Source organism: Ictidomys tridecemlineatus, chromosome 8, assembly GCF_052094955.1.
Source record: "Ictidomys tridecemlineatus isolate mIctTri1 chromosome 8, mIctTri1.hap1, whole genome shotgun sequence".
NCBI lineage: Eukaryota > Metazoa > Chordata > Mammalia > Rodentia > Sciuridae > Ictidomys > Ictidomys tridecemlineatus.
Window position 1 is genome coordinate 114,714,134 of NC_135484.1, and position 17,649 is coordinate 114,731,782.

Below are 17,649 nucleotides of genomic sequence, written 5' to 3' on the forward strand. Positions count from 1 at the left end.
CCAAATCTTTATTCTGGCAGCCAACACTTTGATGTATACTTACGTGTATGTGTGCATATTAACCAGAATTGCTACTTGTCCTATTGTTTTTAACCTTGTCTAAGAAAAAGGAAGTTAAAGGAGAAAAAAAAAATCACATAAAATAGCTTTTTAATATTTTCTGTGGGCATTTGAATAGTTTACTCATATTTGTGCTGCCATTCCGGGGGGAAAGAGGAGTGGAGGATAACTGTCTGACACCTGTCAGGTTTTTCACATGATTAGCTCCTTTTCAACTTTAGGTCTCAGCTTAAACATCACCTCTCAGAGAGGCTTCACTAGTCTGAGTGGTCTGAAGGCTAGAGAAAGAAGCAGCTCAGTTGGGAACACACCCCTGGTACAGGATGTGTGAGTTGTCAACTCTAAATGAATGAAAAAAATATCCCCACCCCCTTATTCCCGCTCTCCACACCATGCTTGGTGACATCATAGCACTTACACAGTCTAGAGTTACTCTGTGTACTGTCTGTAGCCTCTACTGGTCTGCGGCTCTGTGAGGGTGGGGGCCACCCTGCCTGTTCAACATCTGTTCCCAGTACCTAGCTTAACATTTAGTACACCAAGGGCACACAAAATAACAGAGGAGAGGATAGAGCAGGATGAAAGAAAATATTTTTGCTTATGATTATACATGTAAGGGCAAGAGGGTGTAACTTAATAACAATGGCTTCTGCAAGCCATAGTTGCCTAAGTTACAGTAATTACTTATGCAATAGGATGTCAGGCATCTTGTTTTTTTTTTTTTTTTTTTTTTAAACTTCCCAGATCAGAAATCTGCTTAAACAGAAGAAATTTCTAGACAGGAATCAACAAATCCCAACTCATTGCCTGTTTGATATAAAGTTTTGCTGGAATGCAGCCATGTTCATTTGTTTATATACTGTTTTTAGTTGCTTTCACACTAAAGTAAGTAAGTTACAGTAGAAACCACATGATTTCCAAAGCCTGAAATATTTACTATCTGGCCCTTTAAGAAAAGGTGTGCTGAAGGCTGAGGCAGGAGGATCCAAGTTTAAGACCAGCCTGGGCAACTTAGGGAAACTATCTAAAAAAAAAAATAAATAATGGGGCTGGGGATGTGGCTCAAGCGGTAGTGTGCTTGCCTGGCATGCGTGTGGCCCGGGTTTGATCCTCAGCACCACATACAAACAAAGATGTTGTGTCTGCCAAAAACTAAAGAAAATAAATATTTTTAAAAAATAAAATAGATAAATAAAAAATAATAATAATAAAATGGGCTGGAGATGTAGCCCAGTGGTAGATAGATCAACCCTGGACTCAATCCCCAGTTCCATAAAAAAAAAGAAAAAAGAAAGAAAGAAAGAAGAGAAAAGGTATGCTGGGTATGTTTAATTCTAACTTAGACACAAATGACTGTATTCTATAAAAAACAAGGATAATTAAAAACAAATCCATCCACATAAGTTATTTCTAACTTTGTCATCTACAAATGACAAAAAGTAGTGTGGTCTGAGGGTAAAATTTAAATACAGCTTTCTTAGTTCAAGGTGTGATCAGAAACTTTTTTTTTTAATATACCAGGGATTGAACCCTGGGGCACTTATCCACTGAGCCACATCCCCAGCCCTTTTAAAATTTTATTTAGAGACAGAGTCTCGCTGAGTTGCTAAGTACCTTGCTAAGTTGCTGAGGCTGGCATTGAACCTGCAATCCTCCTGTCTCTGCCTCCTGAGCCACTAGGATTACAGAGATACACCAAACATTTTTAAAAAACATGTTCATGGGGACAGAGCAGGAGTGGGAGTGAGATGGATATTGTCTTACCCTAACATAATCAGATTAATTATAATGGAAATCAGTAAAGGATTTGTTAATTTCTCAACCTAACAAAAATTTATAAAGTTCTCTCACATTCTCTTTAGGAACACTTAATGGAATTGTTATCCTTCTGAGAAAAAAAAAAATCAAACTAGACTACTTCAACTCTCAAACAGGTGGTTTTACAATATATACATCAAAATGAATCTATAAAAACTGTTGAGACTGGTACTGTTGCTAAAAAGACTTCTGAGTACTCAAAGGGAGTCGAATTTAATATTGCCTTTAATGGCCCTAACTTCACCCCACCCTATGTGAAGAAAATGCAGCTCCCACTGGCCATAGCAGCTCACTACACCAGCAAGCTGGGGACCCTGTGTCTTTCCCCGGTCTGCCACTGGGAGTCAACCTCAGGACTGGAGATTCAAACCCCAATTCCTCAGCCTCACTTCAGTGGCCCTGGTAACAAGCCACTTTTCTGACTGCCTCAAACTAACATTCCTGAATGCTTCAACTCACACCAAATATTCCAGGTACTTCTAAGCTTCCAAGTTTTTATTTATGCAAGTAATAAATGAGAATATCCTCCACTATCTCTTTGTGCCAGGCCTTTTCTCTTCCTATTTACCCTTCAAAATCCTCAAACAAGAACTCTGCCATTAAGTCTTCCTGGATATCTTGAATTTGAATTAATTCTTTTTTCTTCTAATAATTTATTAGTACCTTTATTATACTGTTTTTATCATTCCATTTTGTTTTATAATCAGGGACAGACATTTGTTCAAGTAACTTTTACAATTCACTTTTCACTGTCTGATCATTCTGGTTTTGAGGACTGGCACATTTCTACCTTCAGTACATTCAATGGAGTAGCCTGACGAATACTAGCTAACTTGAAAGACTTGCTGTAATATGCTTTTCAACCCCATTCTACCACTTCATGTTGTTCTCAAAACTCAGAATGACCACAGGCTATGGGGAGTATATATACAAAGTAGTAGTCCAGAAAAATTGCTTCACTTAATAATGGCCTAACAAAGATCCACTCTCTCACTGAGAAGTGTTTACACCATGGAGAGTATACAAATACAGTATCATGAATCTGTAAGGGTCATGTACACAGAGTTGATAGAACATAATAGCCAATGTTTAGGAGATTAGCAAACACATAATATAAAATGAAAATCTAGTTAGTATCTAAAAGCACTTGCATGAAGGCAGTCAAAGCATGCAAACTTCAGAAGAAATCACCATGGGTTTTCCAAAAGATTTCAGGCAAATCCACTGAAATCCAGGCCAATCTTCCACAGGACCAGCTACTGTAAGTCTACTACAATTTGTCCAGACAGTTAAGGCCAGATGGAGCTTCAAGTAGCTATACAGCAGAGCAAAGCAAAATTTACTACGTTATGACAGTTAGCTAATGCCAAAGCAAGCCATCTTTTAGAACAGGTTTTAGCACCTTTTCCCCTAGGCAGAAGACCATGTTTACTGTGCATTTAAAATGGGTTTTAATTATAATGATCATAAAGTCAAATTTTAAAATCATAAATCTCCAGATTTGTGTTTTAAACAAATGAAGAAAAAGATATTAGGCCTTAAGATTATGTTTTAGAGTAAGTTCTCTGTAACAGAAGTAAAAAGTAGTCAGAATGAACAGGTAAGGACAAACAACAAACAACAAAACAAACAAACAAAACCCCTAGGATAACAGGATAATTAGAGGAAAAGTAAAAGAGGGATGGATATTCTAATCATTTCTAAGGGCTCTAGGCATATTCCTAGAAAACCCCCACAGACCACAGAGTTGAAGATAAGCAGGATCAGTAGCGGGACCTGGCTGCTTGTGAGTTATAGTTTTCAATGAAATAAATCCACAAAAGGATAAATTACAGAATCCTTTGGGAGGGCTGAAGTCCTTCTAGTGACAAACAGGATGGACTCAAATGAAATCCAGCCTACTTCCTTCTCTTTTAGGTTGTCAAAGTAGTAATTTTCAATATAACTAATACACACACACACATTCTCTCTCTCTCTCTCTCTCTCTCTCTCTCTCTCTTTTTCTTAAGATATCCTAGGTTTATCAACAAACCTGAGAAGTGTAGCTTTTTCCAAAAATACATTCTCAAGTTAAACAAAAAAGGGCAAAATGACAATCTAATAAAATATTTTTCTTCTTCAACATTTATTACAATATCTGCTTTTAGAGTCTACCATGAAACTGCTTTTTTAAAATGAGGAAGAATGTTTTAAACCAAGTACTGAAAGTGATGGATAAATGTAACTGAGAAGGGGCACTCCAGCAGCTTGGGCTCAGCTGCCCACACCATCCCATAATCTGTTGAAGTGCACACAGGTGTTCATTATATTATTCTTTGTCTTCTGGTGTGTCTGAAATATTTCATAATATGCTTGGAAAAGATCAAAAGAAGAAATGAGTAACCACAGAATTAACGGGACAATTTAATATACCAAGAAAATGCACATGAGCAGAGCAGCAGACGTCCTGTGAAGTGGACTATGTGACTCAACAGCCCCATCGTCCTCCAACAGATGTAAGACCATTTCTATTAAAAAAAAGAAGGGGCGGGGCTTTCATACATGAAGGGAGCTTACTTGATTACTTAGGGAAGGAAATGAACACACCAAGGCTGTGATCTCTGGTAGGAAAAACTGTATTTGACACATAATAGGACTACAAAATTCATTCTCTCTCTTCCTTAAGCTTAAGGAAGTGTCAAGTGTCAGTTATAACATCTTCTGACTCACTTATTTCAAAATCAGCATCTGAATAAGTTAGTACTCACCTGAAGAGACATTCTGACTTCTCCCTCCCTATAATATTAAATTGTCAGTTATGTTCACTTAACATACCTTGTCAGTTAAGTGTCTAGAGAAGGGCTTCCTTTTTTACAAAATAATAATACTATTAAGCCAGATGGAAGGATTTATAAGAATAGCAGATATTGGTGATGATTTCCCAATAATGTGAATGTAATTAACACTATTGAATTATGGTCAAAATGGTAAAATTTGTTATGTCTACTTTACCACAATAAAAATTAAAATGAATTTTATGTTTTGAATCACACAGAATATTTTCCATAAAGTTAAGTTGCATTAGTCAATTTCAATATCCACACAGGCTAGTGGCCACCAACACTATATTGGACAGCACATTTGCAACATCACAAAAAAGCTCTATAGGACAGTTCTTATCTAGAAGCCACGACCACCAGTTTGAATACACAATAATTAATCAATAAGGAAAACCAGGAGAAACCTGTGCACTCCAATAAGCATCACCCTCTGGAGCATTTAAAAATCATCAACAATCTGTAGCTGCATACTTTTAGAGCCAAACCAGCACCTCTTCCAAAGGTTTTGAAGAGATATTCTAAAAATCAAAGGACTGGAAAAGAACAGGATACTGGAAGAACTCTTTGATCTCATCTGTATCTTAAGAAAAATGACAAAAACTGCTAACCTAAATAACCTTTTCCAGGATCAGCCATGGTAGAAACTAAATTTAACTGGGTTAAATGCTAGTTGTACTCAATCCTCTGCTGCACACATTAGAATCACCTGAAGACTTAAATACCCCAAATCCTGTGCTCTGACCCATACCAACTGAAGTCTTTAGGGTGGTGCCCAGGCATCTAGAGCTTTTTTTTTGTGTGTGTGTGTGTGTGTGTGTGTGTGTATACCAAGCCACATCCCAAGTCCTTTTTTTATATTTTATTAGAGACAGGGTCTTGCTGAATTGCTCAGGACCTCACTAAACTGCTAAGGCTGGCTTTGAAGTCGTGATCCTCCTTCCTTAGCCTCTCAAGTCCCTGGGATTATAGGTGTGTGCCACCATGGCCAGCTTAGAGCTTTTTTAAAAGCTTCCTCAAATGATTCTGATACACAGTGAAGATTAAGAAGCACTGTGCTAGAACATAAGTGATTGTACACTCCAGTCAAAAAAAAAGGGCAAACACTTCCCTCTTTCCTTCTTGTCAGGCAACTAAAGCTATACCTCAAATATGATAACTGACAATAGGAAGATTAAATATACCATAAATATAAATCCTTCAAATTCAATGTTTATAACCAACGATAATGTCCAGAAAAGAGCCAACTAGAAGGACATGGTGAATTACTAAAATCAGAATTTTCATGTATTAAAAAAAGAATCTTGGGCTGGGGTTATGGCTTGGTGGTAGAGTGCTTGCCTAGCATATGTGAGGCACTGGGTTTGCTTCTCAGCACCACATAAAAATAAATAAAGGCTTACCAACAACTAATAAAATATTTTTTAAAAAACTAAATCCTGCCAGGCATGGTAATGCACACCTATAATCCCAGGCTGAGGCAGGAGGATCACAAGTTTGAGGTCAGCCTGGGCAACTCAGCAAAACCCTGACTCAAAATAAAAATTCTGAAAGATCTATCTCAATGGTAGAGCACCATTGGGTTTAATCCATAGTACCGCCCCTCCAAAAAATCCTCGATTAAAGTTTAAATATTAAGTATGCAAAAAAGGAACACTTCTTACAGGATGAAAGTTAGCATTCTAAAAGGGCCATATCACACTGCTTTGAACACTTTCTATCACTAGCCCGCCAAGGGGATCTATCCTTTACCACCTGCCAAAGAATCAATAATAACAATCATTAATGACTCATAGGTAGATAATAAAGCAGGTGGAGGGAGGGAAAAATTGTTTTCAAAGACCACAATGAATATGATGCATCTACTGGCAGGCTCTGGTCTAAGTGCTTTCCAGATAATATTTCACTGAATTCTCACAACAACCTGTGAATTATATATTTTTACTAGCATTTTATGATTAAGGGAACAGAGCACAGAGATTAGAAAATTTCCATAAAGTTACACAGCAGGAAGTAAAAGCTAAGATCAAAACCCAGAATTTGATTCCAGGGCATGGGCTCCTATCAGCACCCTACACTGTCTCTCTGCCACTATGTGTGTCTATGTAGGCAAGTGGTCTGTGACTGGCCAAACAGAAGCTGGAGACACAGAAGCCAAGAAAAGGAAGGGGAGAAGAGAACAAAGGACAGCCTCAGTGTAGCATCTGCTCCAGGGCAAACAAAGGGGATTACAAATTTCCCCTAATTCTCTCAATTTGGACGGTAATTAATATACATATACCAGATTTCTAAGAAACAGATGTAAAACCACTTAAAAAAGATTAGGGAAACACATTCTATTAAACTGACTTAAAATCTAGGGGTGGAGAGTGATAAGATGGGCTAAATACAGGCAGACTGAACTCTGTATCAATCCAGTAATACTCAGAGAAATGAACTGTTTTACCTGGGAACAGAAGTTTTTTTCCAGTTAACCCGGAAAATACATTCTGTCTAGCAGAATACAGTTAAATAGAATTTCTAAACAGACTATATTAACATTAAAATTACAGTTACCATAGAAATATATCCCAAACAATAAATGAAGCAAACTAACATTCTGGTTTGTAATCTTAATGGGTTTATTTAGGTAAGAAGCTAAAACAGTTTTTAGATCTCTAAGCATGACCACATACAGGTAACTGTAGCATTTCTAAAAGTCCACCAAAAACATGTGAAACTCAATTAAATTTTACAAAAGTCCCCCAAACTAATTATAGACATATATTTTAAAAATCTTTCTCCCCTAAACATCTTCCTCAAATGTGATTGATGGGTGTTCCAACACACTATATTTTGATGACAATATTACTATATCATGAAACAAACATGTAGCAGTCAGGAAAGAGGATGAAATAAAGGGCTATGATGAGCCATAAACTAGACAATAAACTGAGGTTTCACTACCATGTGGGATAAAGTTGTGCTGCAAAACAAAGGCACACGACATGGTGACCACTTCTTGCTTTTACTATTTGTTGTTAAACAACAAACGTAACAAGAGTCAGCAGGTTTGCCATAACAGGGCCCAAACATGACCTTTTAGTACATAAACCAAACATAACTGCAAGATACTCTTGATTTGTAAAGAGTATCTGTGCTCATGAAGATTTGTACAGTCGATTAAACCTGTCAATGGGATCTACAGCTTCTCATGAGTTTGCTCAGGTCTTAGAACTGCTGTGGAAAGATTAATATAAAGGACTTGCTGTAAAAAGATGACAGATGAAAGGATTTTTCAGCTTATGAAAAGTTTTTCTTGTTAACAAAAATAAATTAAAGCCTCTTTCCTGGGGCTGGGGTTATGGCTCGGAGGTAGAGCACTCGCCTAGCATGCGTGAGGCACTGGATTCGATCCTCAGCACCACATAAATAAAGATATTGTGTCCACCTATAACTAAAAAAAAAAAGTAAAAAAAAAGCCTCTTTCCTGGCAAGACAAGCTACTCAGCAAGAGGGCAGAATATCTGAAAAGCAAGAAATTGAGAGCCTTCTCTATAGATAAGTAAAGATAATACACAACCACAGACATTAGAATACAGATAAGAAATAAGAATCCAAAACTTTTTAAAAGGATACGGTCTGTACCAGGAAACAATGTTCTTCCAGTTAACAGCTCCGCCATTATGCATCCCACTGACCATATATCCACTGGCAAAATTAAAGAGAAATAAAAGTACATTATCACTATTATTATGCTTGGTCACAAATGGAACTATAAGTAGAGGTGAAATATTCAAATTAATATTTAAAACATCTGAGATTCAACATTTTACTCATTTCTATACAGATAAATAAGATTGATACCTTCACCCCAGTAAAGAGCTTCACAGGCAGGGTAAGTCTAAACATACTTAAGGGAAAAGAAAGAAGCTGTTCACAAAGGGGAAAAAGGTTCTCAGTGGTAAAGTAGTGGATTCTCCCAAGTAACATAAAGAGGTTAAGATTATGAACTCATTGTCTTCTGCTAGAAGTACTCAAAGAATTATGTTGAAAAATCTAAATAAATAAAAATTCAATTACTAAATCACAAAGCTTAAAAGCTGTGTATAAAAAAGCTCCACCTCCCCATCTAAGCAAGTAAAATATTTTCTATTTGTAGGCTTTAAAAGGATCACTGAGGGAAGAAACATATTTCTTCCCACTCTACCGCTACTTCTGAGAATCACAAATGTATCCAAAATGGTATTGATAAGGCCATAAATAACCCATGCAAGCAATCAATACCTGTCTGGTTGTAATGCATCCAGTTCAACATGATCTCAGGAGCCCTGTACCACCTTGTAGCCACGTAGCCTGTCATTTCATCATCAGTATGTCGAGCTAGTCCAAAATCCAGAATCTAAAGGGAAGGAGAAAATCAGGCACTGGAACAGGCAAACTGCTAGGACTTTAGACAGGGAAAATTTCTGTTGCCTTGTGAAAAAGGAACAGTAAAGCACTTTCATAAGCAGATCTCCCACTCCATACTTAGAATGCATGGTGAACACACTACAAGAATTTTAAAAAATAAAATTACAAGCAAAATAAAAAATGTGACTCCTAGGTATTTACTCAAGAGCAATAAAACATACGTCCATACAAAGGTTTAAAACTGAATATTCATAGTAACTTCAAATAGCTCCAAACTAGAACTATTTATTCACCCCAACAGGTGAATAAATATTCATATTCTGATATGTTCATTAAATAGGGCACTATTCAGCAAGAAAAAAGAAGAAATCAAGTTCCAGAGCTGCTTACTCTTTTATATATGATTAATTCACTTATGTCTCTCTCTTTTTATTGTTTAGTTGTAACTGGACCCAATATCTTCATTTTATTTATTTTTATGTGGTGCTGAGGATCGAACCCAGGGCCCCACACATGCTAGGTGAGCGCTCTACTGCTGAGCCACAATCCCAGCCCCATAATTCACTTATCTCTTATTTGAATTATTTTGAGTAGGTTTCTACGATTTTTCCTTTTAGGAATCTATTTAATCTAGTAAATTACTGCTTCAGTATGCTTTGATAGTCAGACTATAATTTTCCTTTATTATGAATAATAAGTCACATTTTTAATTTAACTTTATTTTAAAATGTAAACACCTAATGCCATTATCAAAGTCATTTAAACAGCTTTCTCAGACTATGGTTTAAATTTCAAAGTCTGATATTCCTAAGGACAATATGAATTTTTCAGATAAAAAGTCATGGCCTATAAATCTGTCCCTGTGAAATTTGTCAGGTTTGTCAGGTGAAGTAAACAATCACTGCTGTCACTTCCTCTTACCTTCAGCTCACAGTCTTCATTCACAGCTAGATTACTAGGTTTTAGGTCCTAGGAAGTAAGTACACAGAAGACAGGATCAACTTTAGGATCCATGATAAATTCTCTCTCCAGGTAATAATGAGGATCCAGACAACAGTAAGACCTCATCCAGTTATAAACAGACAGTCTCCATTATATAGTATCTAGACCAATTAGCCTTCATCAGGCACAAATTATAAATCTTTCTTCAATCATTCTAACCCAGAGCAAAGTTGCAATGGATCAATAGGTAAATGTAAAAAGTAAGTTTAGACCAAGATCTTGGCAGGATGCCATTCTTCCACTCTCCCCACCTTACCGCCCTAGAATAATTTAATCAAAGTCATGGTACATACCCTGTGAATTATATCAGCTGAATGAATATACTGCCAGAGAGGGAAAAAAAGTCAGTTAAATGAAAGTTACTTCCAACCTCCCACTGCCATATACTATAGTATATTTCCAGCACATTTTAATGAATCAGTAAGAACTACTAGTGTTCACAGTAAAATAACATCAGTAAAATTATCAATGATATATATATTTATCATAACAATGATTTCCACAGACACTGACTCCACTCAATCTTTCAACCTATCTTCTGGCTGGCACTTTGGGACTCAATAAGGATTCAAAGTTGCTAAATATCAAACATGGTTTAATTTTAAAACACTGTTTCTCTGCTTGAGAAATTTTTTAAAGCTTAATATTATACTAATCAGATATTAGACTGTATCAATAAATTATACTTTTAGATGTAATAATGAAAAGTCCTTCTCTCTCTGATACTCTACTGAGGTATCTCTGGATGGAATGATACGATGCCTAGACCTGCTTTAAAATAACCTGTGGCTTAAGAAACACAACAGAAACAAGGTTGGCCAAATGCTGGTAGTTATGGTCACTGAGTGAACACAATAACGTGTGATTATCTGTTTTAAGCCCTAAATGGCAGGGAGGGAAGGAAAGAATTAATTTCTCAAAATTATTGCTGATATTGTCAATACCTTTAGACCTCGGAGAATTTGGTAGATAAGGAATTGAACGTGGTCATCCGTAAGCTTCTGACACTTTACTATGTTGTTCAGATCTGCCCCCATGAGATGGGTCACCAGATACCTAGAAATGAATAAAGAGTTACACAATAATCAAGAATCTGTAGGGAAATTCTTATCTTCACAAGACTTTCCAGAGTTTTTAAGGAAAGGCCACCCATTAAGTACCATAATGATAAATAAAAGCTCAACAAATTCTTGGGGGGAGGTGGTAGCAAATTTTTAACTCCACTATTCTAACTTTACCACCAGCCATCTAGTCTAAACATTTTTAAACTCATTCCTACTTGATCTATCTTTTCCCAGTTTCTCTAGAGAAAAAGGATTTACTAAATGATTTATTTAGATTTCAGAAATGAAAAGAAAAAAGCAAAGATGGAGATTAGGAAGATAAACATGCCAGGATCAGTTTTCTTACAAATGTCACATTTAGAAGAAACATACAGTACAACTTAGTGCATAGCAACAATAAAGCATCTTATATTTTAAAAATCCACCACTATATTTTCATTATAAACCTTTTATGGGGGCTGGGGACGTGGGTCAAGCAGTAGCGCGCTAGCCTGGCATGCGTGCGACCCAGGTTCGATCCTCAGCACCACATACCAACAAAGATGTTGTGTCTGCTGAGAACTAAAAAATAAATATTAAAAATTCTCTCTCTCTCTCCTCTCTCTCTCTCTCTTTAAAAAACAAAAAACAAAACAAAAAAAAACACCTTTTATGTTGCAGGTTCTGAAATAGGAGTATTTTTTTAGATTTTCAAACTATAATTCTCCTTTTCCAGGAGTGATTAGTAAAAGGATATTTTTCATTGACAATATTCCTACATTTACCTTAAAGGAAGAAGGAACACAATTGATCTGTTTGACAGGACGAGGCATTCCAGAACTCCTCACAGGTGTGGTACTGGTTATTAATTCTATCTTTATATGGTAAGATGAGGGAATGATTATATGCAAGCCCAACAGGTTCGCCACAGAAATTCTAGACACAATGCCTTAACCCACTTATTACTGCATTACACAGTATGGGAACACAAAAACCAGACTGGGACTAAAATCACTTTTATCTTTAAAAGTGTTTTCCTTCCTCCAAAAGGAATGAAACTTTTTTTCTGTCCCAATTTTCCTATAGGACTATCATCATTTGTTCCCAATTTCATGAAATTGACAGGATTTCACCAATCTGTAACTTTAAGGTTAGATCTTAGCATTTCATATTTTTTAAAACTCACATGTTTATATTGCCTTGAGGAAAAGAAGGACTCTAGACTCCTTATCTAAGGAGTAAATTAGATATTCTCTCTCTGTCTGGTCTCTGAGGGCTGAGGATTGAACCCAAGGCCTCATGAACACTAGGCAAGTCAATTACTCTTTGAAGTGTTTTCATAAAGGTAATTCTGATTCAGAGATATTCCAAGCACAACATAACATGACCAAAGGCAGCTGGCACCGATTCTGTGCCAAGCACTTTATAAGCATTTTTACTCCCAATACCTCCATAAGGTAGGCCCCACCAGCATTCTCATTTCACAGATGAGGAAACAGAAACCAAGGATTAGTAAGTACCTTGCTCAAGGTCAAAAGGATCAATAATGTCAGGAGTTGAGTCCAAACTGTCTGACCCCAGAGAACATGATCTCAATCCCAGTACATATTGCCTCCAAAGTTTTCCAGCAGACCCAGAATTTACACCAAGAAAAAGTTACTTTTAAAAGTCTTATAGATGTCACAAAAACAGGGAATCATTTTCTTCAGATAATTTCCTTAATAATTCTTAATATTTATTATGAAAGTAATCTTCAACTAAGGAAGAAAAAATCTGGCAAGAATATAGCAATATCCTATCCTAGTCACCAATATATTTTTAAACCTCAAATTGGCACATAATCTGATAAAGAAGAGAATTCTATGAATAATTTTTTTGTGCTTCTACTACTGGGGATTGAACTCAGGCCTTGTGCATGGAGACAAGTGCTCTACTACTTAGCTAAACTCCCAGGCCTGGTTAGTGTTCTCAAATTAGGACTTTCCTTAAAAACCTGGGATAAAAGTTGCCATAACCATAATATCAGTTATGATGAAATCCAAGGCTCAGGCCAGGCCAGGCTCTGTGGCATCACAAGTTTGAGGCCAGTCTCAACTTCATGAAACCCTGTCTTAAAATAAAAACAAAAAGGGCTGGTGGTACAGCTCACTGGTAGAGCTCCTCTGGGTTAAATCCCCAGGACCAAAAGGAAAAGGGGGAAAGAAAAGAAAATTTCAAGGCTCAGGCTGAGAAAGGTAGAATCCAATTTCAGTCTTATAACCACCCGACTTTAGTTACAATATTCTACCATTCTGTAATTTCTCTCAACCCCTTCCCCATTAGAGACCATGTTTTATCACTAAAATTTCCAGAACAAGGGTAAGACTGTCAAACCATTATATAAGTACATAAAATTTTTCAGCCTATATGGTAATAACTATCAAGCATTGCTAATAGGCTACAATGAAATCAACTGAAAAGCATTATTTATGTCAGAAGTCTTATAGGAATCAACCTAATCCCTACGTATTATTTCCATGAGATCCAAAATCCAATTCATGAACATCAGTTCTCAAATTTCAACTCCCATTAGGAAGATTTTCAAAATAAATCTTGTAACAGAGGACAAAAGCAAGCATCATGCACAGTTACTGTTTATGAGAGACATATGGAGAGGAAATGTAGATGGTCACATTTTTAAAGTCAATTCCAGGCTAACAATGTGACTCAGTAGTACAGCACTTGTCTAGCATGTGTAAGGCCTGGGTTTAATCCACAGCACCACTTAAAAAAAAAAAAAAAAAAAAGTAAATTTCAAGAGGACATTAATGGAGAGTCACATAATTTCAATTGTATTTGTTTCGGGAAAGTAGATTTAATTACATTTTAGTGAAGACATGCCTAATATTTTCACTTTCCTAAAAATCTAATTCCCAAAAATCAAATTCCTAAAATAAATTAAAGAAGGCCTGACTTGAGTACACTTGGAAAGCTGTGTTCTCCCATCTTTAAAAAGGAATTAAACCAGTCTTTGTTAGGCCAAAGACTGAGAAGATGATTTTATGGTCTGATATAAATCTTGTTTCTCACTTGTGAAGATGGTCTCCTTCAAATTTAATCAAAGTATGAAGAGCATAAATCACATTTCTCAAAATGAGTCTTATGAGTACTGTACCGTCGAGGAGGCAGAACCCTGTAATAAGTGTTTTCAGTACTCCAGATGTGCCCCATTCCATGGCCTTACTTACCAAGCACTCTTGGATAACACCTGTTTGTCAAGATCTCCCCCTTTACGATTAGAAAGAACCTATGTAGAAGAAAATCTCTTCTATATCTATAGATCAGTATCTCTACCAGGAAAATCAGCCCTATTCAAAACAATTATAAGGGCACAGAGCATTTCTTCTATCTTTAAATGAGTATTTAAAATAATACTGACAATTTGTAACCACATGCTTCTGAGACTCATCCAGATATTTGGGACTCAGTCCAGTCTATTCTCAGCACAGGAGGCAGGGTGCTTCTTTAAAAACCTCAGATCATGTCACTCCTTTCCTCAAAGGCTCTCTACTGCACTCAGAGTAAAATACCCAAATCCTTTCAATGGCCCACAAAGCCTTTAGATCCTCCAGCACTTGGCCCCCAGTCATCTCTCTGACTTCATCCACTTCTCTCTGATGCTCTTAATCAGCTCCACACAGACTTCTTGCTCTAGTTCCAATAAAGAATGCAGCGTTCTGTCACAGGACCTCTGCAATGACAGTTTCTTCTGCTTAGAATGCTTGTCCCCTAGATATCTTCAGATCTAATTCCTTTAGTTCTTCCAATTTTTGCTCAAAATTCATCTTTTCAATGAGGCCCATCCTTACCCCTCTATCTAAAATAGCATCTCTTTCCCTGTCTTCATACTCCTCTTTTTCTTTTTTTGCTATACCATTATTGCTTGCTAATATATCTAAAATTTCTTTTTTTCACATGCTAATTATTATTTCCCTGTACAATGTTTGAGTAGGATATGGTTTTGTTTTTTTCTGTACAATACCTAAAGTACCTAGAACAACATCTGAAAGATAGACAGTAGGCACTCAATTACTACACAACTGAATGACTCAGGACAAGTCATTCAGCGCCACTAGTAAGATAAGGCAAGGACATATTTTATTAAAATATGCATGCCCAAGATCTTATCTGTTAAGCAGACCAGATTGTTCTAATGTGTAAGGGGTGGAAGAACTATCCAGGAGCCAAGAGAGCAACTTAACAAGCTTATTTCACAACACTATTCTCACTTGAAGCAACAATTACTTAACAGTGCCCTCTACATTACTGACGTCGACTAGACTCAGTGTTCTATAGTAGAGGATAAATACAAGAAACCTAGTACTGAGCATGCTATCAGACAACCAAATTGTCACCCAGCACAAGGTCATTCATTCAATCACTCCATATTGTTGGGCACTGGGAATGCAGCAGTGGAAAAGACAGATGAAGAATTTGAGAGGAATGCATATATAAATACAGTCACAACAGCATGTTTCGAACTATAAAGGGGACATCAGGTGTCAGAGAATACACAGGAGAAGATCCCAACATGGACTGAGGAAGGAGTAAATTAGACAAACATTTTGAAGGACTCAAACCTTAAGCTAGGCCTTGAAGCTTCTTTACCTTTTTTAGAGAAAAGGGTGGCATTTTACGAATCATATGAGTTAAAACTGAATGGTATTTCCTTCCTTCCTTGTCTCAGTACTGGGGATTGGACCTAGAACCTTGCACATGCTAGGCAATCACTCTACCACTGAACTACACTTCCAAGACTGAATGGATTATACATCTTAAAGAATTTATTTAGATTTCAAATGTGAGTCACTAACCATAAGCAGTTCAAGAGCCCTCTCTGATAAGAAATAAAAACTGCAAGGGCTGGGATTGTGGCTTAAGCCTAGCATGTGCGAAGCCCTGGGTTCAATCCTCAGCACCACATAAAAATAAATAAAATAAAGATATTGGGTCCAACTACAAATAAGAAATAAATATTTTAAAAAGGGGGGGCCTGAGGTTGTGGTTCAGTGGTAGAGTATTCGTCTAGCATGTGCAAGGCCCTGGGTTCAATCCTCAGCACCACATTAAAAAAAAAAGAAAGTAAAGGTATTGTGTTCAATGGTTATCTATTTTGTTAACACTCTTCATTCCATACAAACCTCCTCTCTGTACACTTTATACATTTCATTCATCCTCTCTCTGAAATAAATTTCAACCTCCACATCCTAGCTTTATCTTTGTGTTTCTTCAAACACATTACCTTCTTTACAGCCATCCCCATAACTAAGCTTCTCTAACATTATGAGTTCCCTTTATGTTGTTTAGAATATTACAGATTTGACTTGATCCTTTAGTTATTTAGGTTAAGCATTCATACTACTTCTCTTTAATAAGTCCTCGAGCCACTGGATGACAGAGACGGTCTTTGGTTTTAGCATTTTACATAGAATCTAACACAGTAGTTACTCAAGAAGGTTAGTAGACTTTCAAATGATAATCACAGCCTTGGATCAAGAAAAATGTGGTGAGAATTTAGAGCCAATAGATCCAGATCTGTTGCAATTTTATATGTATTAGTATACAATTAGGCTCATCTCTCTCAACCTCAGTTTCCTCAGCTGAAATTAGAGATGATATCTACTTCACAGGGGTTGTTGGGCCAGATGAGAAAAATCACCTGCAAATCCTCTGTAAAACATAAAATGCTATTGAAAAAAATAAAGCAGTATTATAGAACTGCACATCCAAAGATACTTTTTTAAAAGTTCACTCACTTGCATAAGACCATGCTTTGGAACAAAGAACACAGATGTAATGTCAAGAATTCAAAGAAAATTGAAATCAGATATTAATAGCGAAGAACATCATTATATTAATTTTAGTTCCAGGAAAACTTTTAAATTAATTTCAGATTTTTAACTGGTATATTCATCCAAAAAGATTTCTACTATGTTAATAAGGATCTAAGAGAAAAACTACCTCTGCTAAAATTAAGTCCTTTCTTCCATTATGGAGTGTGTTGTGTGGGGAGGAGAGAGAAGATTTTAACTAAGTCATACCACAGAAAAGTAAGAGCTTTCATCCTTTTTCTCAATCCCACCCTCAATGCTTACTGCCCTTTGATGTCTTCTCTGGACAACCTCCTTACTAAGGCTTAGGGTATGAAGCCCCAAATGACCTAGTCCTTCCCCATTCCAGCTTTATCTTTTGCGTATCCAACTCTTTTCCTATCAGTCATAGATACCATCTTTGCCCAAGGGTCTCTCTTGGCCACTGGCTGAACTTGCATTTTTCCCCTACCTCTCCAATTCCCATTTCACCTTCAAACTCAGGGTATGCATTTTTTTTTTTTTTTTTTTTGCCAAAGCTCCCTGAAGACACCCCATGTGGGGAGATGGCCATACTATGAGTTCCAATAGCACTCCGTAACTGCCCGATTATGGCAATTCTTACATTCATCTGCTCAGCCAACAACACTCGAGTGCCTGTTATTGTTC

The 17,649-nt window shown here is 36.7% G+C and overlaps 1 protein-coding gene across 2 annotated transcripts in view; it reads right to left on the minus strand.

The window, feature by feature from the left end:
* Mapk14 (mitogen-activated protein kinase 14) overlaps positions 1–17,649 on the minus strand; it is a 71,968-nt gene that overhangs the window by 13,395 nt on the left and 40,924 nt on the right. For both annotated transcript variants that reach the window (XM_005318767.5, XM_005318766.4), the window contains exons 4-8: positions 11,033–11,144; positions 10,382–10,411; positions 10,008–10,055; positions 8,961–9,075; positions 8,313–8,384 (exon numbers count right to left, since the gene is read on the minus strand). In XM_005318767.5, coding sequence (XP_005318824.1) covers positions 8,313–8,384; positions 8,961–9,075; positions 10,008–10,055; positions 10,382–10,411; positions 11,033–11,144 — 377 coding nt within the window. The remainder of the gene's footprint in view (positions 1–8,312; positions 8,385–8,960; positions 9,076–10,007; positions 10,056–10,381; positions 10,412–11,032; positions 11,145–17,649) is intronic.